Source organism: Pteronotus mesoamericanus, unplaced genomic scaffold (assembly GCF_021234165.1).
Source record: "Pteronotus mesoamericanus isolate MK-2021 breed Mesoamerican mustached bat unplaced genomic scaffold, CSHL_Meso_final scaffold_99, whole genome shotgun sequence".
Lineage (NCBI taxonomy): Eukaryota > Metazoa > Chordata > Mammalia > Chiroptera > Mormoopidae > Pteronotus > Pteronotus mesoamericanus.
The window spans coordinates 12,557,648-12,580,772 of record NW_026555330.1 but is presented as its reverse complement, the minus strand read 5'-3'; the positions used below and the strand labels follow the sequence as shown (position 1 = coordinate 12,580,772).

Sequence of the window (23,125 nt, the reverse complement as noted above, 5' to 3'; positions counted from 1 at the left end):
TGGTTTGGTGAGCTCACTGGGGCCCTCCCAGTCAGTGATAGCACACGATGTGGTTTGGTCTTGTTCGGAGTTGTTCTCTCTTCTTCTCTGAGGTTATTTGTGATTGTGTATCCGCATTTCCATTTTTAAATGGCCAACGCGGCACGATCTACATCTTCCCTCTCACAATGTCTGCCCTTTTTTCAAGGAGTTTTCTTAAAGACCTTTTCCAATAATGTTCAAAATCTACCTTTGTTGAAACCTAGTCAACCTCTAACAAGGCCCTGGGCTTTCCTAGGAATATTGTATTAGCCCATTCCTGTCGTTCAAGGTTACCATTCTTTGCACAACACCAGGAAGCTGCATTGGGGGTAGCATTTGAATTCAAATAAGCAGCATCCAGTTTGGTTCTTTCCAGACCTTGAACAATAAAAATGTCAGGAAGGCTAGTTATAAAGTTATAAGATATCAACTGCTAGCAGAATGAGTCTGAAACCATCTGACTAATTGAATTGGCCCAATTCGACCAAAAGCTATTTGAAATAATATCTTATTGACGGCCACACAAGCTTCCATGTGGGTTCCTTTTTCCCTGTACCCTTAAATGGGGGTGCTTCATGAAGGATTTGCCTTTCACTCTCCTTTTCTTTTCCTAAAAATGTCCCCTGTCATGCTCTGACCAGCTCCTGCCTCAGCGACCCCTTCTAGGACGCCCGCGTCTGATGTCTGTCCACCCAGCGTCCCAGCCGCCTACCAGATCGCTCCACCTGAGCATCCCCAAGACACCTCCTGCTTGGTGGGAACCTGCCAGCCCCTCCCAAGCTTCTTCCTTCTCCAAAGTTCCTGTTTCCATCAGTGATTCTGCTCTCGGACACCCACTAGACCGCTTTCTCTCCTGTATCTGTTTGTCAACAGTTGCAGGTCCTGCCAATTTACCTCCCTGGGGTCTCTGCCATCCACACCCTCTGTTGCCTCTTGTTCCAGTGACTCTGGCCTCATGTGTGAGCTGGGGGCTGGCTGACTACCCCCTTGCGTCCTCGTCCTTCGGTATCTACTACACAGTGAGGGACCTTAAACTTCGTGAAACGCGGTCTTACCTTGGTCATTCCTCTCCCTCTGAGTTCTTCCCTTCCTCTCTACGTCGATGCCTCAATAAACCCCAAACCCCCTGCCTTATCACTCAGCTTTCCCTCTCAGGGATCTGGCCCGATCCTGTCATTCTAAGTTCATTTCCCATGGCTCCCTGAATGGCAACTGGGATTCCAGACTCGCTCTTCCAAATCATGTCCCGCTTTTCTGCTTCCAGACCTTTGCCCATGTTGAGCCCTGGACTTCCACGCCCTTTCTTCCCCATCCCCAGCTCGGCAGCAACCACCCAGCATGCCGCTCTCAGGGGCTACCTCAAAGCCTCCCCCAACCACAGCAGCTGGAAGCAAGCCCTCGGCTCTCCCAGCGCCCTGCCTGGGCCTTAGGAATGAGAGTTACCACTTCGTTTTTTTAGGCTGTTGTTACTCGTACAAATGATTTTTTTTCTTCATGAGAACGTAAGCTCCTTGGCCAAAGTGTCTGCTTTTAAATAACTTGTAAACATTGCAGAACTCCTAACGTCACCTTGAACATAGCATTTGCATATAAGGACCTAAATCTTGGATAAACTAATAGTTAAATAACTCTGGATCAATCTTGCCTTCCTGACAGATTCAGGCATCTTACAATATTGGCTACATCAACATCAATAACATCTCTAGAATGCTCACATTTCTAAGTATTGTGCTTACTTTAATCAAGTGTGTGATTGAATTACTATCATTGGATCATTGATGGTCACACTGGTTTTGTAGTTGTACAAGGTAAATAAATTAATCTTCAGAATAAGTAAGAGATGGCCTTTTACAGGATGGGAATTTGAGAGCATCAGCTGCTAACATAGTCTAAGCCAGACAGTGAACAATCTAGACAACTGTTCTCTGAACAAAAAGTCTTCGTTAGGTGAGCACGTAGGAAGTAAACAGAAATACGAGGTATTTGTAATGGTTAACATTATTAAGCACATGATGTGCCAGGTCACGACAGGTGTCTAGGGTTGCTCGGGCTCCTGGGGAACTGTTGGGAAGCTGATGGCATATTGCACATCCATTTGCTTCAGGAGGATTTGAGAAGGAATTAGCCGGCGATGATAACTTTGGGCATAGCCGCCGTAGAGCTAGACACACAACTTACGGTTGACTTACAGTTTATTTTGCCACATTATTTTTCAATAAGGCTTACATTGCTATGAAACTTGGCAGAAGGATAACATGCTGTTGATGAATATCTTATGAGGAAAAAGCATTCCTCTCTTAAAGTAGAACCACATCTCTAACATCATAATGTCGCCTTCTTCACTACCTGGGCGGATCCAAGCAAGGTATCACATTACCACGGAAGGACAAACATTGGTGTTCCTTAGCAACCCTTCTGCGGGCCCGCTGTTGCCCAGACAGTGGAGACACCCTGCCTCCAGCCACAGCAACCCTCACCTTGTCCCGAGTCCCGAGATGAAGCCAGCCCCCGAGGGCTCTGGATGGGGCGGGGAGGCATCACGGGGCCCGGTAGTCCCTGTCACACAGATGAACGCGCCCTTCTCGGGGGACTCTCCGCTGCTCCACGCCAGCAAGCAGGGAGCTAAAACATGCTCCCGGCTCCCGGGAGGCCCGCCGCGGCTGCTGGCTGCAGGGGAAGACCAGGAAGCTCTGAAGGAGCCGGACTAATATCCCACTCCAGAAAATGGTGTTGTGAATTCGCTTAGAGGGGAGAGGCTGCATTCACAGCGGCTGGTTCAGACCCTAGGTCCACGGACACTCCCCACCCCCACCCCCCAGGACTGACGGAATTACAGCTGAGATACAGAACAGTCAACCTGAAGAACAACCTGAAGACTCGCTAAACAGGAGTCTTATAACCAAGGACTTACAGAGCAAGCCACACCGAGACTGCAAGAAAGGGTGGAGGCGTGAAGAGGGCTGTGAATCTCCCACGGGTGGGGGCTGAGATTCACAAGGGATATCTTAGCTGCAGGGGTTCCCCCTGAGAAGTGTGGGGTCTCAGCCCCATGCTGGGACCCCCAGCCAAGAGCACCAGAACCAGGGAGAGGTACCCACACAACATCTGGCCCTCCGTGTGTCCTCTCTGAGAAGGGCCTGTCCAGGCCCTGTGTCCAATTTTTAACTGGATTGTTGGGGGGGGGGGGGTTGGTGCTGAGTTATCTAAGCTCTTTATAAACTTTGGATATTAACCCCTTATCAGATGTATCTTTGGCAACTATGTTCTCCCATTCAGTGGGTTGCCTTCTCATTTTGTTGATGGTTTCCTTTGTTGTGGAAAAACTTTTTAGTGTGGTATAACACCACTAGTTTTTCTTTGGCTTCTCTTGCCCAAGGCAGTCTGTCGGGAAAAAAATATATTACTACAAGAAATGTTTGAGATTTTACTGCCTACATTTTCTTCTATGATTTTTATGGTTTCAAGTCTTACATTGAAGTCTTTTTTTCCATTTGGAGTTTATTCTTATGTAGGAGGTGCCCTAGTCTCATTTTTTTTGCACATACCTGTCCAATTTGCCCAACACTGTTTATTGAAGAGACTGTCTTCACCCCACTGTATGTTCTTTCCTCCTTTGTCAAATAGCAATTGACCATAAAGCTGTGGGTTTATTTCTGGGTTCTCTGTTCTGTTCCATCGATGTCCATGCCTGTTCTTATGCCAGTACCAGGCTCTTTTGATCACTGTGACTTTGTAGTATAGTCCGATATCACTAAGTATCAGATGAATGCAAATTAAAACCACAATGAGATATCACCTCACAGCCGTCAGAATGGCTGGGATCAATAAACCCACAAACAACGAGCGCTGAGAGGACGTGGAGAACGGGGAGCCCTCGTGCCCTGTGGGCGGCAGAGCAGGCTGGCGCAGCCCCCGGGGAAAGCAGTGTGGGGTTGTCTCAGGAAACGAGAAAAGGAACTGCCTGATGGCCCAGAGACTCCGCTTCTGGGACTATATTCCAAGAAACCCAAAACCCCCTAATGTAAAAGAACACGTGCACCGCTCCGTTCGCTGCAGCGTTATTTACAATCGCCAAGGGCTGGACGCAGCCCCGGCGCCGTCCGTGGGTGAGTGGGTGGAACGGCTGCGGCGCATTTCCACAGCGGAACAGAACCCGGCCGTGGAAAGGAAGGGCCTTGCCCCCTCTGCGACGGCGCGGATGGATCTGGAGGCCACTACGCGGGGGCGAGGACCCAGGCAGGGAACGACAAGTGCCCAAAGATCGCACTTCCGTGTGGCCTCCAGTGAACGAAATAGACTAACAAGCAGAACAGAGACAGAGCCCTAGACACAGAGAGGTGACCGGCGGTTCGGGAGGGGGCTTGTGGGACTGGGTGGAAAAGGTGAAGGGTTCAGAAAAAAGCGTATAGACGACAGCGCGGCGGTGACCAGAGGGACAGGGTCGGGCGTGGGCAGAGGAGAGAGAAAAAGGGGGTAAGCGGCGACAGGAGGAGACTTGTCTGGGGCGGTGGACACACGGCACAATACACAGATGATGTGTTACACAGCGGTACACCTGCACCTGTGTGATTTTATTAACCAAGGTCATCCCGATACATCCAGGTATGATTCTAATTAACTAACTAAATTACACGTTTTGGGAGCTCAAGCTTGACTCTTCCTGCCAGTAGAGGTCGCTGTCCCTCCGAGATTCTCCACCAGTGTGATTTTTACGCACACACGCGCGCACACACGCACGCCCCTCCCCCACTCCCCCACCCTAACATTACGCAACAGCGTTATTTCACAACGTGGGCGAGCCGCTGGCCTCTGGAGGTCAGAGGCCAGGGCTTCTGCGACCATCCTACAGCGCAGAGGGCAGCGGCTGACAGGCGACAGAAAGAGCGCGCCCCGATGTCAGCAGTGCCAAGGTGCAGCGACTGGGGCCCTATCACGTCTATCGCTAAAGAAAGACTATGACAGTCTCCATGCCAATAGCGATGCCTCTAACTATTACTTAACATAAGTACAAACTTTTAAGTATCCAAACTGGACAAACGGGAGACACGCCGCCCCGAGGAGCGTGTTCCTGGGAAAAGGCGGAACAGGGGGTGCGCGGGCGACAGGTTTGACGGCAGCAGTGGCTCTCCCTGGCCGCGCCCCCGGCTACCGAGAGGGGCTCTGGGGGCGCGGGGGTGGCCGGGCTGTGTCTGGGACCACTGCAGGGCAGGAGCAGGGTTCGCCAGGGCCAGAGAGCTGCGGGTTTGAGTCTCAGGAGGCGGTGGCGGCCGGGCCTTGACTGCTAGGACACCCGGGGTGACCTCAGGCTCCCAGCTCTCCGGTTGAGGCTGTGGCCGTGTGGCCTGGGCTGGGGGTGGCCTTGCATCAGGGTGGGCAGCAGAGAGGGTGGCGGCGTGTCTTCCCCATAACACCGCTGCCCGAGGGGCAGAAGGGAGAAGCCTGCTCCCTTCCACCCTGCTGGCTAGAAGGTGCCCGCGCTCCGGGCTCGCCCTCCTTCTCCGGGTGCGGGGGGTCCCCACCAGGGCGGCCCAGCAAACCCCGTTTTTCCTTTCTCACATTGTCTGAGAGCCTTCAGTGCGGTCTCCTTGGCACAGGGGTCCGGGCGCTCGTGGGTGGGCGGACACGTGCAGAAGCTCCCTCTGTGCCCAGGGGAAGCAATTCCGACGGTCACCGGGCTCTGTCATGCCCGGGCGGCGGACATTCCAAAGCCCCCGCTTCACAACCCTCTTCTGATTGCCAGGAAAATCCAGCCCTGTGGGGGATGGGGTGCTTGGGTGGGCGCAGGGCGCTCGGCCCTGTTCCCTGCCCCACCGGTGAGCCTGGACCATGGGAGCCGGCGTGCCTCGGCGGAGGCCCGCAGCGAGGCATGGGCTGTGCTTCGGTACCTGCCCGGGTAGCTGCCCGTGGTTGCGGTGCGGCGGGGTCAAGGGTGTCCAGGGGCGATTTGGTTCCCAGGCACTCGAAGATTCGTAAGGGGTAGAGCTTGGCTGATGGTTAGCATCCGAGCGCAAGGACGGCGCGTGGGGGGCTGGCTGCGAGGGAACCTCCGTGCGCGGGGTCCTGCACCTGCCGGGCCACCGTCTGGCGTGCACAGGGAGCTCTGCGTGGCTGGGGAGCCCGCAACTTCCCTCTGCGGGCCCAGGCCCTGGGCTCTGGCGTCGGGGCCTCCGAGGCCTTGACCTCAGTCCTTGACATTTAAAGGGAGCAAATATAGCCATTTCTACCAGGTTCTGGGAAGTAGAGGAAATTGACAGAAGGCCACTCTCTTTCATTATTGTGAATATGAACATAATACACTTGAATGTTCTTTTAAGGAAAAACAATGGATTTACTTTCACTATTAAAGGGGATTCGTGTCTCATTCTTTTGGAGCAGTTGCGGATGCCACCGGTTGCAATTTTGCTCTTACGAAAGTCTGGCGATTCATTCCAGATTTTACATGTTAGCACCGACAACGTTGATTTAACGTGGACCGTCACATAATTTTCAACCTTCATCCATTCATAGGTAGATCGTGTTTTCCACCCTAGTTGAAAACATCCAAGTTCAAAAAACAAAGCGCCCGAAGGCTCTGGGGCCCCCATTCTAGTGCTTCGGCTCCGAGGTTGCTTCCAAGTGATGCAAATCAGTCTCTTCCTGTGAAAGTTTCCCTCCGGAGCCCACCCCGGGGCCGGGATGGGAGACGGCCATAAATCCAACCCATGGGTGGACAACGGATTCCGTCCGGATCCGAGAGGGGGCAGCTGAATGGCGAGGACGCTACATGAACGCTAAGGAGGGAACACCAGGTTTCTGAGGTCAGGGACAGGCTCACGGTCTTGGGACACAGGGGCGTGGCCAGCTGCTGGGCACTGGGGAACGAGATACTGAACACTCCACCCACTGATGATGTTTCTTTCTTCCTTTTTTTTTTTTTTTTGCTCATTCCTTATTTAAGGAATAATCCCCTTATTTAAGGAATGATCCCCAGGTAGTATATGACTTTGAAAACAAATATTCCTGTGGCATAATTTTCTTCTTAAGACAGTTTTCATGCTGGAATGACTCCATCGATACCCAACATATTTCCTGAGGGGGCAGGAGCATTAGGTCGAATGGTCCAAGGCCACTGGGCGTGGATTTCTTACAAGGCGCCTTTTCCCAGCGGCTACAGAATCTCCCACGTCCCGTCTGTAACACCGCCCAGCAGGCGCCGTTCTGGTTGGAGGCTTGCGACCCTCTGGCAAGCCCGCCTTCTGCTGGTACGCCGCAGGCCTGCATGCGTCCATCACCGGCGTGCATCCCTGGCAACTCGGCACGTTGATTAGTTATAACCCGTTTTCACAGCTATTGAAGACGTCTGTTTCTCCTTCTCATGCGCCAAGACCTAATGGATTTCATTAGTTCGTGGGTGGTGGTGACTGGCCTATATCAGTGGTGCTCAGCCGAGACTGAGTCTGCAATGAACGTAAAGGATGACGAGATATTCGGGACTGTCCCCATTTGGGGTACTGCCGCGTCCAGGGGGAGAGGCCAGGGACGCTGCTAAACGTCCTACCACAGGACAGCCCACCACAGCAGAACCATCGGTGTATTTACTGGGATCACATAAAATTTACAGAGAATAAACAATTCGTGGAAAATGACAAGGGGAAGTGACATTGCAGAGGTGTTTATGATGTCACCCTATTCAGTAACATGGTATGAATTGTATTCGTTCAAGTTTATTGTGCCCCTTAGGAATGTTTCACAGTTTTCTTGTTGATATTTTATGTTAAGTTCACTCCAAGGTATTTCAGTTTTTTAGTTTCCACTGTGAATAGGGCTCTTTCTTCCCTTTTATCTTCTAGTTGTGAGTTCTATATTGAGCTCTGTAAATTAATATGGGACTCCATTAATTGTTTCTCTAATTTTTTTAATCTTTTTCATCCAACTTTATTAGCTACTACTGGAATTTAATTCAGTTTAATATTTAAAATGCTAATAATAGTGGAGTTAGTCGACACCCTTTCCACACTAGGCATACTATTTACTTCCGAGCAGAGATTAATATACTTTATCAAGTTAGGGAATTCTTCTTTCATTTCTGTTTGATTAAAAAGAAAGTTGGGTTTTTTTTTAAACAAAAGATGAATTTTGACAAATGTCTTTTAGGAATCTATTGGAATGAAAATATGAGTTTTCCCTTTAAATTTGCCAAGAGGATGAAGTATGTTAATCATAACTCTGTCATTCCTAATACTGAACCATCCTGGCAGTACTGAAAAAAATCTTACATTTGGACAAAGTATATATTTCTTCTGATATATTCTGGATTCTATTTCTAATATGTTATTTAGCTTCCTTTTTTTCTAAATATTCTTGAGAGATAGTAGCCTATTGTTTACTTTGGGGGGGAGTCCCAATTTTTGGTGGGTTTTGATTTCCTTATTATTTTGCCTTCTTAATAAAAGGATTTGGAAGCTTTTGTTCTTGTGAAAAAATTAATCAATTAAAATCCAATATAAACAAGTAAAAACAGTTATTACAGTTTAGTTAATTTATTAAACAGGATTTTGTGTGTTAATGTAGTAATCACCACTTAAACTTAGTTTCTAAAGGAGAAACAAATACTAAGTCTAAACTCCTAACTTACAATAAAATCTCTAGATAGGCAAAAAAAAAACCCCAAAAATCCTGGTTCTGCCATTTATTTGTTGTGAGAGATTGGAATAGTTATTTTACTCCTTAAACTTGCTTTTCCTCTCCTGCGAGATAAAAACTATTACAACGTCTCTTTGTAATTATGACTATTAAGTGAAACAGTGCCTATAAAAACTCACCAAAATGTCTGGCACAGCAAATTTAAAATATTACGAATATTTGCTCAATAACAGCCTCTAGTTCAAGTGGAAAACTGACTCAAGAGTTTTCAGAGTTGTTATTTCTAATGAGCAGATTTTATCCAAGGCAAAGAACTAACTGACCCATGCTTGTTGCCTAGCTAATTTTTTTCCCCAAAAGAGCTGCTTATGGAATTTTAAAAAAATACCACTGATGAAGTCCTATATTCTTCTTCCACAAGAAGACAAACATGACATGAAGTTGGAGAGCAATGTGTTGTTTTCCTTCAACAAATGTACCTGAACTTGCACATCAAAGAAGAGCTTTTATCTTCAAAGGAATCACATCAGGAAGCCATGCGCGTACTTCAGTAACGCTGCCAAGTATTTTTGGAACTCTTCCTTCTAAATTACCCTCCGCGCCTGCTTCAAATTCTTTTAGATGTCTTCATTGGCAACAAACTTTTATACTTTGGGAGTTCCTAATTTTGAAAGCAGATTTAAAACCAACTCTTATAAATAAGAGGGAGGGTAATGTCACATCTGGTTAAAAAAAAAAAAAAAAAAAAAGGAAGTGAGGTCTTTTTGCACAGCTTGCAAACTGTCTCGAGCTATTCCAGAGAGGGAGTCTCTAAAACATTTCAGACCCGTGGAAGCATTACGAGAATTAGAGTGCTGCTTTCTGTGTGATTAACGAGTTACGGGTTTATTTAGTTAATTTTATTAAACAAATACTTATAGAGCACTGTGTATGAGCGCTGTGCTAGGAACTTTCGCATGTATTAGCTCCTTACTGCTCACCTCTTGGGGTAGGTAGTTTTATTACCCACGTTTTACAGATGAGGTGACTAAGGCACAGAGAAATTAAGAATTTCATCCAAGGACACAAAACTGGTCATTGGTGAAGGCAGAAAGTGAACCCAGGCTGTCTAGTACACGTGCGATTTTTTCCAAAAAGTGCAACCCGTGCGCGTTAAGGGCCATGCTGGCCGGGTTCAGGGAGGCACTGCAACTCAAACCCGGCGAAAAACGCCGTCTCTCTCCACGGTGTGTGTGAAACGCGGGGAGAAGCCCTCTCGGTGTCGATAGGTGTCCCCCAACCCCCTTGGCTCTGCGTTCCCACAGCAGGTCACCCAAGGAGATACGAGCCCCCCGTTCTAGCTCCCGGGGTCGGCCCAGTTTTCCCACGTAAACAGGCCTTTTTACAACACTTCGCCTCATGCCGGGCGCAGTCTCTCTCCTCCAAGTTTTCCTCAGGCCTCGTCTGAAGCTCCCTCCTCCAATTCACTCTTCCCAGCGTGCCACTCGTGGCTCCATTTATTTCCTTTCGCGAGTATCTATGTTTTTAATTTGTTTCAAGTACAGTTCACACCCAACACCATCCCGCGTTCGTTTCAGGCGCACAGCGTCGTGGCCGTTCACACACCTCCCACAGCGGCCCCGCCGCGGCACCCCGGGCACCCGCCCGGCCCCACCCCTCCTGAGACCGGCGCCCCAATCCCAGCAGCCGGGCTCCCCCGGCTGAGGCCCCCTGTGACTGTCCTCCAGCCACCCACCTGTACTCCGTATTTCCATCTTGCTAGGCCAACGGGAGAGAGAGGAAAGAGGAAAAAGAAAGGACAGGCCCTAAAGTATTTTTAAGTTCTCTTTGAAAAAGCACCGTATCATTCTCCATCAGCAAAATGCTTTGAATGGCTCGCTCTGCTCTCCTTTGCTTTGAAATAGGAGTTTCCAAAGCGGCTTCGTACCAATGCCAAGAGCCTGTCGCTGGTCAGCCTCTCGCTAATGACAGCAATGCCAAGGAAACGTTTTTAAGCAAATTGAAAAAAACAATGACTATGCCGGAACTTTTTCATTTCAGGATAAAAGAAAAATACAGGAAGAAATCTCACAGAAGCGGCTGAAAGTAGAGGAAGAAAAACTGAAGCACCAGCATTTGAAGGTAAGCACATGTTCCATTTCATGTCAACGATTCCGTGCGCAGACAGCCTGATGTCGCGCAAATTCCACCAGGAAACTCAGACATAGTCCTACTAACACCCCAACTGCCACAAGGGAGGCCAACAGGCTGGTGATAGTCACGTAGGACAGGAATACCTTTGGGCAAACATGTAGAGAATTGAAAATACTTACAACTTGTTATCCCTTATTACTGGATTTCCTCATTTTCTTGGATGAACTTGAGAATTCAGCCTTGACAGTTTGGCCCAGAACAGCCTTGCCTGACATGCCAGGGGGCAGATCCAGCTAGGAAGTGCCTTTTAAAATCAATGAAAGGCCATCCTTTCCCCAAGGGACGCAGAACAGACGCTGTCTGGCCCGGCCCAAGAGGCTGGTGTTTAAAAGCTCGGCACTGTGGAGCCGATGTTTTGGGGTGTTGTTTTATTTCGTTTTGACAGACATGAGATCATAACCAAAAATAAAGCTCCATTTTAAAATCGGGCTTCCCATCTCCCACGGGTGTGGTCGTGTTACAATGAAAGCACATTGATGGAGCTTCCACACTTTCTTACGCGGCTCAGTCACCGGATGCAGCCACATGACTAACAGCCTCCGTGTGAATGGGCCACAGCGGGACATCGCTTGCGTGGCAGGTCTTCTATCCACGGATGTAAGGAACCCTCAATGAAGCCACGCCGTACACGCGTACGGCCCACAAACTGGGGCGAAGCTGGCTGAGTTCAGCTAAACCATCTTTCCAATGGATCCCGGAACCTCCTCTGAACAGAAACCTAAGGGACCAGTTAGCTTGTTTTCTGGTTCTGTTTGTATCTTTGCTCCTGTGCAAACTGACATTTCCAGGGTCTGACACATCCTCTCAAAGCACAGGAGGCCAACTGTCTTCACAATGTCACACTGAATTTACACGAGTCGTAGACATGGACAAGAAATGCAGTGTGTGCTCCTGAGAAAAGCAACAAAATAACAACAAATTTTACCAAGTTATTTCCATGCCACTCAACTGAAGTCAAAGCTCCCCGCCCAGGGGGCTGGCAGGGGCTGTAACCCCCTTCGACAGGAACTATCTGTCCTCTTTACTGGGTGTTAGCTATCGTCCTAGTCCATCAAATAAAAGTAAATGAAAAGCAAGGTAAATCTTAAAAGGCTGACAGGCTAAGATTTCCTTGGCACCTCTGACCTCAGGAGATAGCTCCTGACCTTTGGGGATGACATTTACCGAGGGAAACAAGCACTGGGATAAAGAACTTCTGGCCGCAGCACGGCTGTCCCCAGGCACCCCGTTTGTCCCAATGGACCACGTGAACCCGGAAAGGCCGCTGCAAATGTGACACCCAGGGACGAGGCCACTCCCCAGCCTGGCTGTCTTCCAGCCGTGCCCTGGGCCTCCGACGGCTCCAGGCTCCCCGCCCCCCGCTCCACAGGGCCGCCCAGGCTTCCTCTGATCACAACATCACAGCATGTTGATTTGTAATCTGCATCCTAGCTTTAAGTTATTTGAAAATCACTGCCTTAAAATAACCATCCTTTGGGAATTACCTAGCACGATCAACCTTAATTTTTTTTTTTTTTTAATTCAGAGACATTTACATGCCAGCAGTATTAATTCTAGCATCTGTTGAAAAGAAACAAAAATTCCTCTTACTTGATCCCATTTATGGTGTGAGAGAAAGAAGTCCCAGATAATAAAGAAAAGTTTCTATTCTCCTCACCGTTGTAGACGCAGTGAACTGTCAATGAATGATTATTGAACAGATGATTTACAATAACGCATTAAATAGCCACAGCACTTTCCTTCAGGAACAAAAGGAGAAATGCAGACTCTTTGAAAATAATATCCAACTGTTTCTACTTGAGACATGAACAGGATGCTAGCTAAGTACCCCCAGAATTCACAAGTCTCTCATTTACTCTAAGTCCTCAGGCTCAGGTCCAGGAATCAAACTCTTTCATGTGAACTTAAGAGGGTTTTCTTTCCATATGATGAAACATAAATCTTTTCTGCTTTGTTGAAGTTGACAAAACTTCCACTCACCAATATTTAAACAGATCAGTGAATTTTGTGCAGCATGTTATTGGGAAAAGAGGAGAGATGAACTTAGGGATCAAGAACCAGGAAGGTTCTCAGAAGAAAGCAGAGGACACCCTGGCCAGGTGGCTCAGTTGGTTGGAGCATCGTCCCATGCACCGAAAGTCTGCAGGTTCAATTCCCGGTCAGGGGACATACCTGGGTTGCAGGTTCAACACCCCCGTTGAGGCATATACGGGAAGCAAACAATTGATGTTTCTCTCTCACATCGATTTCTCTCCCCCGCTTCCTCTCTCTATAAAATCAATTAAAACATATCCTTAGGTGAGGATTTGAAAAAGAAGAAGAAAGCAGCAGTACTGAGTAGGCAAAACAATGTTGGCCACACAGCCTGAGACTAACGTTGAATTGGTTTAAGATACAATAGCGATCTCTTGTTTCGTCCACCATTCCAATGATCCCCTCAAAGGATTTTTCTGGGGAGCAGTAGCTGTATAGTGTCACTGGGATGAATATCAAATGGCTTCAGGGAGCTTCTTACTTTGAGGTCACAAGACATAACCCATCAGCCAAAGAAATAACCATAAAGCCCCAATGAGAAGGTCCCTTCGTAACTCCGTGAAGATGCAGTAAACATGCAGCGTGTACCTGTAAGCACATGATGCTGTGTGACTTTGAAGGGATCCCCCTGGGGAGTGAGGACCAGATGGGGGGGCAGGGGGACTAGATCTTCATAGAGAAGGAGGGGCCTGAGCCAGAACTTGAAGGAGAAGCAGGATTTGGAGCCATCAAAACTGGCTTATGAAGAAAGTCAAGGAGGGTACAAAGAACAAAAATGCTGTAGATGTATTCAGGCAAGGCAATGAGAGAACATAATTTTTCTTCAGTGGGTCCACTGAAGTACATAGACTTGAAAGCTGTCAGAGATTTTGGAATTGTTGACCAATTTAAGAAAATACCCTTATGTTTCCTGAAACCAGAAAAAGGCCTTGCGAGAGAAATGGCTTCTCGACGGGGTCAGCAGCGGGAAAGAGCAAGAAGAGATGAAGAGGCAAAACCAGCAAGACCAGCACCAGATCCGGCTTCTGGAACAGAGCATCCTCAGGTACGGCCTCCCTGCGACGCTCCGCAACCACCTTGACTGCGACTTTGTCCCCACGTCGCGTGTGTAGGAGCCTTTCTCATTTCTAGGGACACAACCAGATCTCCCATTTGGATTTCTAAGAAAAACGAGGGAAACACACCAGAAGGAAGCGATAGAAATTTTAGATGCATTGCAACACAAGAGTTATTTTGAGAGTACACGTTGGTGACTTGCCCATAGCTCTCTGAGCCTGTGTCCTCATCTACAAAATGACAGAGCCACTCCCACCTTTCAAAGTTATTGAGATTAAAAGCATAGATATGGAGCTAGAAGCCCCTTCCTGAACTGTGGCAGGGCACCAAAAAGCAGCCCTACTCTGCCCCAAACCCTACTCTTGCCTTCGGACAGGAGACAGTTCTACAGGCTTGGGCACCGTGCCCCACTCCACTGCACCTCCCCCAGGTCCAGTCACACCCACAGCATTTTGGGAGAGAAGACACGTAGGGACACTTCACTCACATTTTCTCTCGTCCACGTCCCCCCCGATCGTCTGGTCCCAGGCAGTGGCCCCACCTCCCCACGCACATCCCAGCCCGTCGGACATCATCCGTGCTGAGTCGGCACGTCTGCTGGGACAAAGTCTTTCACCTGCCTCGGTGTACGATGAGGCGATGGGAAGGAGCACAGCTGGACAGCTCAACTCTAAGATGGGATTGTTAGTATTATCACAAAATAGAGACGCACGAGAGAAAGAGGTAGGGCCATGTCAGAATCGCTTTCAACCTGCTTGTGGAAGCAAGCAAGGTGGGATTTCTTGTGGTACAACAACACTTTAAAGGCTACACACCTTTGAAACATGGGTTGCTTTCAACACTTCGCTTGCGGCGCATCTGTTCTCTTTAGCGAGGACTGCAGGAAAAGACCCGCGGGACCAAAGTGCCTGGTGGCTGTGCTGGACCACCAACACAGATCCCATGGGGCTAACACTGACCACGGGGAAAACAGCGGCCTTTTCTCCAACCGATATTATTTCACATACTTGTATATTTAATAGCTAAAATCACTGACCGTTCATCCTTACTGAGATGTTTTGTAAATTAACAATTCTTAAGACAGGACATCTTGTCATTGAAATGTTTACGTCTCTAACCCCCTCCGCAGTTGGCTCAAAAATAGGAAGTGAATCTGCATAGTTTTTAACAAATATTTTAGAAACTAATGCCGTAAATCAGCTTGATGATTTGGAAGACTTGCTTCTTCATCAGATGACTCTTAGCAAGAGCTCCTTACCCAAGTCCGGCTTAGCTGCGGACAGCTTCGCTCATTCCCCGACACGGAGCCTTATTCTGGAGGAGTCTGCGTTACATCCCTGTAAACGCCCTGCTCGGCACAATTCCTCCTCGCTCCCCTGAGGACCCCTCCCAGGGCTCTTTCCACAGATGGAAGAGAAAGGGCCTGTCTGCAGAGAGAGCCCTAGGAGAGATCCCGGGGCAGCGAGGAGGTATCCATGCCGTTGAGCACCGAATGGTAATTGCACTTGAACTCCATTCCAAGCTTGAGCTGTGCTCTGAACAGTCCCAGGGAATGGACTCCACTCCACTGACTGCCTCCGGACCTTGACTGAACGCTCAGGGGAGCATGGAAGCTTCTAGTAGCATTGACAGTGGCTTGCCTTGTTAGAGCTTCTATATAACAGGGGGGAAAAAAAAGAGGAGGAAGAAGAGGAGAACATGTACTTTCCGGCCACAGTGGCCTCCAGGCCCTTTTTATATCTGTCGTCTCATTCAATCTTCCTGACCCCGGGAGGCAGTTGTCCTCACCTTCCCTTTTTGCAGAGAGATCAAAGCACTTGCCCGTTAGGACGTGGCGGGTCAGAGGCAAACTCCGGGGACTTCCCCGCCACGCTGCCTGCGCCACGACCGCGCACGAGCCTCCCAGGAAATCCTTTCCCCAGGAGCTCCCCCCACACTTGGGGTCCTCCGTGCCCCCCTTTGCTGAGTTACCAATGACACGTCTGCTTCTCACCCAAGTCCCGGCACCTCGCTACGACTTTATCTCAGATGCTCACGTGTCCCTAACTCATCACGGCTCCTTTCGAACAGCAAAGGATAACAATTGCCAGTGGAAAGAACAGCAACAGCAATGGGTCTTTTCAGGTGGCATCATGCAGTTTACGAAGCACTCGCCCTGGGGTTAAGCCTCTTCGCACACCTCCATCCCGCGGACAGGGACATGCACCCAGCGGGGATGAGGGACAGGTCGCGGAGCCAGTAGCAGGGAACCCGGGGCCCCCAAGCCTGTCAGGTCCCATGCTCTCCCGCGACCCCACCGAACGGGAGCAGTAGGAATGGGCGCTCTGGTAAAGTAAGACCCTCACACCTATGAGGACGCTGCTTCAAGGAAGGGTCCCTATGAGGTGCACTTGCAGTTTGTCAAGAACTTGCATTGTTGTGCCCCATGAAGGCATGCTTATCTCCATAAAAATGCGCTAGGGACAGAATGTCCCAAAGCAACATGCAAGGACAGGAAATATCTGTGCCTTGTCCCTGGGACGCAGCCTCCGCCACTGCCCAGAATTACAGAAACCTGTTGCCCAAGGAGCTTCAGCTGACAACCGAGCCTTCTCTTCCCAGATATTTCTAAGGCTGCTCAGTGATCAGGGGCACATTTTTAAATTCAGCCTCGCTCCGAGACAGCTACCCATGGCTCTGAAGCGGCTCCTGTGGCCAGCCAAACACAGCACTGTGTTTCCCGGGTCGCTCGGAGAGGCCCCGAGCCACCGAGGAAGGATCTGGAACCCGCAGCATCATTTATATGTCGCCTGACTCAGTGCCCGCCCAGGAGTGATGTTCGCCGTGCGCCAGGCCTCTCCGCTGGAGGATAACTTTTTAACAGGAGCATCCAAACAGTTACGTGGCTGGTAACTCAGACCTGAGCGGAGCCAGGCTTGGCCCGAGAAGCTTCCCTTCCTTCGACGTTCACGGTTTTCAGAGTTGGACTCCACGTCCGGCCTTTGACATGCGGACCCCTGCCCTGCCACCAGAGAGCATAAGCCCAGCCATGTTCTTCCCTCCCCTTGGGCCTTGGTTTCTTTGTCGGTGACAGGGGCACAATGACGGCCACGTCGCAGGGCTGCTGTGAGTGAAGCAGCTTCCAGAGGGCCTGGCACAGGGCAGGTGCCCAAAGAAACACGTTAGATGCCAGTCCCTCTCAGGAGTAAGAAGCCGCTACTAAGGACCCTGCTTACGGCAGCACTTCTGCCTTTTGGCCAGGCTGTCGTTTCTTTAGGGGACACAGAAAATCCCTTCCTTTGAGTAAACTGCGATTACCCCCCAAGGAGAATCTGGAAGGGATTGATAGGTTCTCCTATGGCTTGAAGACTAAATCGCTAATGATGGGAGGTCATCATGTTGACCGCGTGTCTTACATGCTCCCCGTGTGTCCGTTCACCGAACTCTCCTGACCGCCTCAGGTGGCAGGTAACATGTCAACATGAAAAACTGACATTTTTAGAGGCGAACTTGCCCCTAGTCATACAACTAAAAAAATGAAGAGCCAGGATTTAAAATCTGATTAGAAGTCTTTATCATAAAAATAAATTGTGCCTCTTCTACTGCAGAAAACGTTTACAAAAGGTAAATCCTGCACACGCGACGGTTTTACGGCACCGATTTGCTGATGTCCAGTCCGCGTTCTGGTTTCACGCCTGTGTGCACCGCTTTGGAAAGACGTTCCTGTGGGGCCTGGGCAGCTCCCTGACTCACACGTAGCCTTTAGGTAAAGCGTGTCTGCTTATTTATCCTCTCGCCTTTTCTTTCAAAGAGAGGCAGCATTTCTGAAAATACGTGGGCTTTTGTGCTATTTGTCTCTGAGTCACGTTCTTAGCTTTGGAACAGTATTAGTGGGTTGCCCGGCCTCCTGGTTAATGCCTTAGAAGGAAATGTTCCCAGGAGGAAAACATCTCCTTCTGAATCACGTCGCTTAAAAACAGCTTCCGTTTGCCCCCCACGTGAGCCCTGCGCTACTGGGACCGCCGAGCGCAGACCCAGGTGCAAGTTGAGCAGGGGCCTCGGCCCAAACACCCAAGTGCACCATGGACATGTCCACAGGGGCTGCGCCGTTCACCCCGGGCCCCTCTCTCCTCTGCAGCGGCCCTGCAGCCCCGAAGCTGCCTTGCCTCGGGCTCCCTCCAGACCCTACTGCTTCTCCCCCCGTGTCCACAGACCTCTGACTTCGACTGGACACCCAGGGCGCTTGACAGGCATGTCAGAAGCAGAAAATGTAACAAGGTTACCTTGCCAAGGAGAACGGTGCAAAGCCACGGCATTCTCTTTGAGAAGGGTTATCGGCTTACACTGAAACGCTCTCTAGTAAGGAGTTTTAAAATATCCCTAAGCACCCTCCTGAGCCTCTGCCCTCCTTTGATGCACTTTCATTGGAATACAGACAGTTAGCAACCGCCTTCCGCATACAGCATTAGCAGGAAGATGCATGTGATGCACAATTTCCACGCAGGTGTGTGTCACGAGAAAAGAGGAGGAGGGGCGTGATAGCAGCCTGGCCACCCAGGAACCTCGGGCGATCCCTCCACGCGTGGTGGGGGGGGACGGGGCACTGGAAGGCGCATCCTGCTCCACAGCATAGAAAGCGATCACCCACCCAGCAGCTCTGAAGGCGGCCGGCAAGCCTCCGCTTCCCAAAGGGGCCCAAAGCCCTGGCGCTGAACTGCAAAGGCAGAAGGATCGTGCTGCTGGCTATGGTTTAGCAAACTGTCCATCGCTCTTGTTTCTGCCGTTGTGGAACCCCCACCTGACGCTCCCGCCTGCCTGTGCAAGACAGTTGTGCCTTAATGAACCAATGTCTCCTCAAACAGGGAGAGGCATGCTGCATGAAAAAGACCCATTCTCGAGGCCTCTGCCTTCCTGCTCGGCCCAGCAGCCACGGCCAACGCCGCGCTGTAGGCGCAGGGACAAGCTGCTGTTCTGTGACGGCGTGAGAGGGAAGAGACAGGAAAGAAAGGCAAAAAGGGAGAAAAAAATCTCCACCATTTGTTTCCTCCTCTTAAAGTTGCTGTTGCCTAGAAACACTGAAGAAATTAATCTGAGGCAATTACATGAGTCAAAATCATTCCAAACATGTTTTTCACTCTCCATATTTAACTCATTGGTTTACCAGATTTACAGTAACTCATCTGTTGTTGTTTTTAATTTCCCAGATATTCTGATTATTTTTAATTTAGGAGCTTTCTTTAATTCAACAAAAGGAGCTAAGTAAACCCAATTTCCAGAGAAAAAGGGAAGAAATCTATCCACCAACACCCCAGAAATGCCTAATACAATGCCTAGCACATAGTAGGAACATGACTACACAGCTTAATAAATGAACGAATGAAAAGACAGATGACCACATGGGCGGATAGACCTGATAATACCACCGACGCAGGGGGCCCGGTGAGACTAGACAATGACTTGAACATTAATGAACGAAAAAGAAGAGTCTTGGAATTCTACTTAAAACAAAAAAAAGAATAAACCCTCCACTCTCCTGAGTCAAGGGCAAAGTCACATGGCAGCAGTGCCCGGGTTGCGAGGCAACCGTTGACGCACATTCTAGCCTCTCCCCGCCACTGGCTTCTCCCGCCCTCCCCCCCACCCCCCACGGCTCCTGTTATTTCCTTATCCCCGCCACTCAGCAATCTCTCTTCCATACCTTCCCGTCTCATTTACATGCTAGTAGAAATAACTTTAAATGGTTACCCAGAATAAGCCCTCCCCCTCCCACAGTAACAGGCTAAAGGTAGATTAGAATAACTTCTGAGAGTCCTCCCCCTCCCCTACTTCAAGGCAATAACAACAGCTACCCTTTGTGGAGCACATATTACGGGCTCAGCCTTCTGCTGAGAATTGTAATTCTCTGAGGAAGTGTAATTAGCCTCATTTTACACCAGAGGACACGGAAGTCGAGCCACGGGTCACATGTTGATCTTCCTGGCTCCACACCCCCCCCCCCCACGCCTGCCGTGTTATTCTTGATCCACTTCAATGAACATTTATTGAGGATCTGCCACATGTTAAGTCTTTGGTCTTCTAGAGGAGACTTGAGAATCATAAGCTTCCCAAAACAATTTTTATTTGTTTTTATCTCTCTTTAGACCCTTTAAGTTTTCTAAGTGCTTTTACATTAATTATCTCGTTCAAAACAGTAGTGGCAACGTGAAACACAAATGTAAGACCCTGGCAGGGATGACCTAGATCTTTGGTGCCTTAATGTGCATAAGGAACGAAGGAGAAGCTGAACAATGCAGGAAGTGGGGGCTGGGGACAGGGTTGGTGTCAGTGACCCATCCTCTACGTCAGGTCACAAAGAAAGAAAGTTCAAGGGCAAAGACACATTGTATGAGAGAAACGGCCTTTGCTGCTTAGGACGCAGGCTTCCTCATCCCCTGGGAGAGTTCATGGCTAAATTTACCAGCTCAGAAGGCTTCCCTACCACCCTCGCATCGCGCCTCATCTACCACAAGGCAGAAGTCACTCAGATCATCGAGACCACCTAAGGCTAACTCGTCCTTGTTGGTTATCCATGCTACATTCAAGCTGGAATTCGTATTTCTTGGTCTTCACATAATAGAGGCCTGTTCTTGGAATCCAATGCGAACAATTAACACTAGAAGCAAAGCCAAAATGAAGTGGCTAGAAAGTAGCAAATACAGTGGATGCCCTGTTAATCCTGATAGAGCAAATGGGAAGGGTTTCAAGGCACAAAGCCGGAAATTATGTCGAATAGAGTCGATGGCTAGAGACACCATTGAATACGCTGTGTCATTTCATTATGTGACTATAAGTAGTTTATTCACTACAAATATTTTCCCCCACAACTTATTTTTAAAAAATAATAAAGCTTCCCAAACTCAAGGATAAGGACATCTGTAGTTAGCTTGACATGTCCTGGCTACGGCAGTACTGGAAGGCCACTTGGGGAAACTCAAGTCACCTATGTCGAAGGCGACTGGCACTACTATTACAACCATCTAGCTCGTATTAAGTGTTGGGCATATGCTGCGTGGCTCTCTACAGGCTCTAATTAAAAACCGCACACCCAGCCTCCGACCCCCCCAAAGCACTCGAGGAGCCTGAAACGAACCAATTCGCCACGCCAGCCTCCAGGGTGCGCGTTTGTTTGCGTTCATTTGAAAACTACATTTGCGACGTGCACAGCCGAGTGCCTCATGCCTTGCAAACCAGTTTGGTTCCTTCATTTTCATGGCCCATGAAACCCTTCACTTACCCAATATTATTCTGATTAAGAAGGTTTGCTTTTCTCCTAAATCTCTCTTCTGACATCACCTGTCTACACGACAGCCAATCGCGATAGCGTCATCTGCCCACAAGGTAATGACTAACGTTTTCCGCCTCCTGGCGGGTGACGCCATCCACCTGTGCGAAAGGTCCGCCCACGTAGCCGGCAATTCTGCCGCTTCCCTAACCGCCTGTTCTGCTCCCTACGGTCCGGGCAGACACAGGCCCGGCTCCACCGCATCCTTAGGTTAGCACGCTGCTCCCCGCTGTCCTGAAGCCGCCGAGGTGCACCGCTGCCGTGCGCGTGAACGGTCAGGATTAGACGCACTGGATCGGGCTCGGGGCAAGCTTCGCGTCCGCTGTGCACCGAGGGCCCTTTGATTCTCGGGCGGGCTCGCGGTGGCACGGACCACCTGCACCGGGGGGTTCCATCTTCCTCAGCATCGTAGCCACGCCTTGGGGCAAGGGCTGGTGGCGAGGCGGTTCTTGTCCTTCATCGGGGCACGGAAGCATTCTGTGTCCTTTGCCATGTCCTTTTATTTCAGGTGGTGACTCAAACGTGCCTGACATGTAGTAAGTGCTTAATGAGCATTTGTTAAATGTTTGATGAAATTTATCGGACCTGTTTAAATAATAATAATAATAATAATAAAGCAAACAAAACAGCCTAAATTCTACTAGAGGATATACTCTCAATTTTACTGAGAAAATAGTTTGATATGACCTTTAGCCAAATCATCTATAAAGATGAACTACGTCTGTGTGGGACTCATTAGTAATACCCTATCTGTCCATAACATGTGACCGACATGCTTCCGTCGGGATTACCTGAGTAAAGACATCAGCTGCGTGTGCTGAATGGCATCCGCTGTGATTCCAGAGCACGCGCGTCAAGGAACAGCTCTGTGATCTGCTAACCACACCATTTCTCACTGCAGACTTGAGCCATTCAATACTAACTAGCTCATGTCAATACAACCACGTGGGGTGATAGATCGTTTAGAAACATGTAAATTCTTTAACCTCCAGGACCAGAGACCGATTTATTTTTCTATTTTTACTGGCTAACTACCCCAAGATATGAGTGAGTCATTAATTCTGCAAACCAGGGGCGGGGAAAAATGATGAGAAAGCTCTCAGAGTCGGTCGCACTCCGGCGCGCCCGTGTAAGGCTGTGCCGTGGTCAGTGTGCTGGTCTTGATGCTTTCCCAGAGCCTCGAACAAGGTGAGAACGCGTCACACGCATCACAGTCCCGGCCGCGGGTCGTTCAGGGGCAGGCGGGCGGCAGCGTCGCGTGAGATGGTGAGAGACGTGGTTTCTGTCTGTCCTGCTGCTTCGCTCGTCGGAGGTGAGGCCCTTGGCTGTGGGTCACAGGCAGCTCCCCCGGCCACCTCCGCATTCCAGCGCAGGAAGGGGGCGATAAACGGAGGACAAGCAGCTCTATTTTAAGGATACGACCTGAGCGTTGCAGAGGCTGCTCCTGCTAATGTCCCTTGGCCAGGATTTAAAGCATGGCACCATTTAAATGCAAGGGGGGCTGGGAAACGTAGTCTGTGGGCAGGAGACACGTAAAACCCCAGGAGTTCTTACCGAAAGGAACAGGAGAAATGGGTTGGAGGCAGTGAGCAGTACCAGGTTGTCAAACAGACTAGCATATTCTCTCATTTATGAAATGGATAACATTTATTAAATAAACACCACCCCCATGGATGTTATAAAAATACATTCTGATAAGGCCAGAGCACAGGTTTGGTTTTCTGTCTAGAACAGGGTTTTCCAGGATAGGCTGTCCCGGAGGCTCTATCAGCGCCCTGCTTGGTCTAGATTCGTTGATACTGAAATTGAAGATCAGACCCCCACATGGCCCCGGTCGGCCTTCTCTTCCTCCCCAGCAGGCTAGGAAGGGCAGGGGCAGGTCGTCATTATAGCCAGAGG

At 49.4% G+C, this 23,125-nt stretch overlaps 1 protein-coding gene across 1 annotated transcript in view; it reads left to right on the top strand.

Annotated features, from left to right (window-relative positions):
- PALMD (palmdelphin) overlaps positions 1-23,125 on the top strand; it is a 44,201-nt gene that overhangs the window by 9,606 nt on the left and 11,470 nt on the right. Inside the window, exons 2-3 of the mRNA XM_054564983.1 lie at positions 10,684-10,764; positions 13,791-13,915. Coding sequence (XP_054420958.1) covers positions 10,684-10,764; positions 13,791-13,915 — 206 coding nt within the window. The remainder of the gene's footprint in view (positions 1-10,683; positions 10,765-13,790; positions 13,916-23,125) is intronic.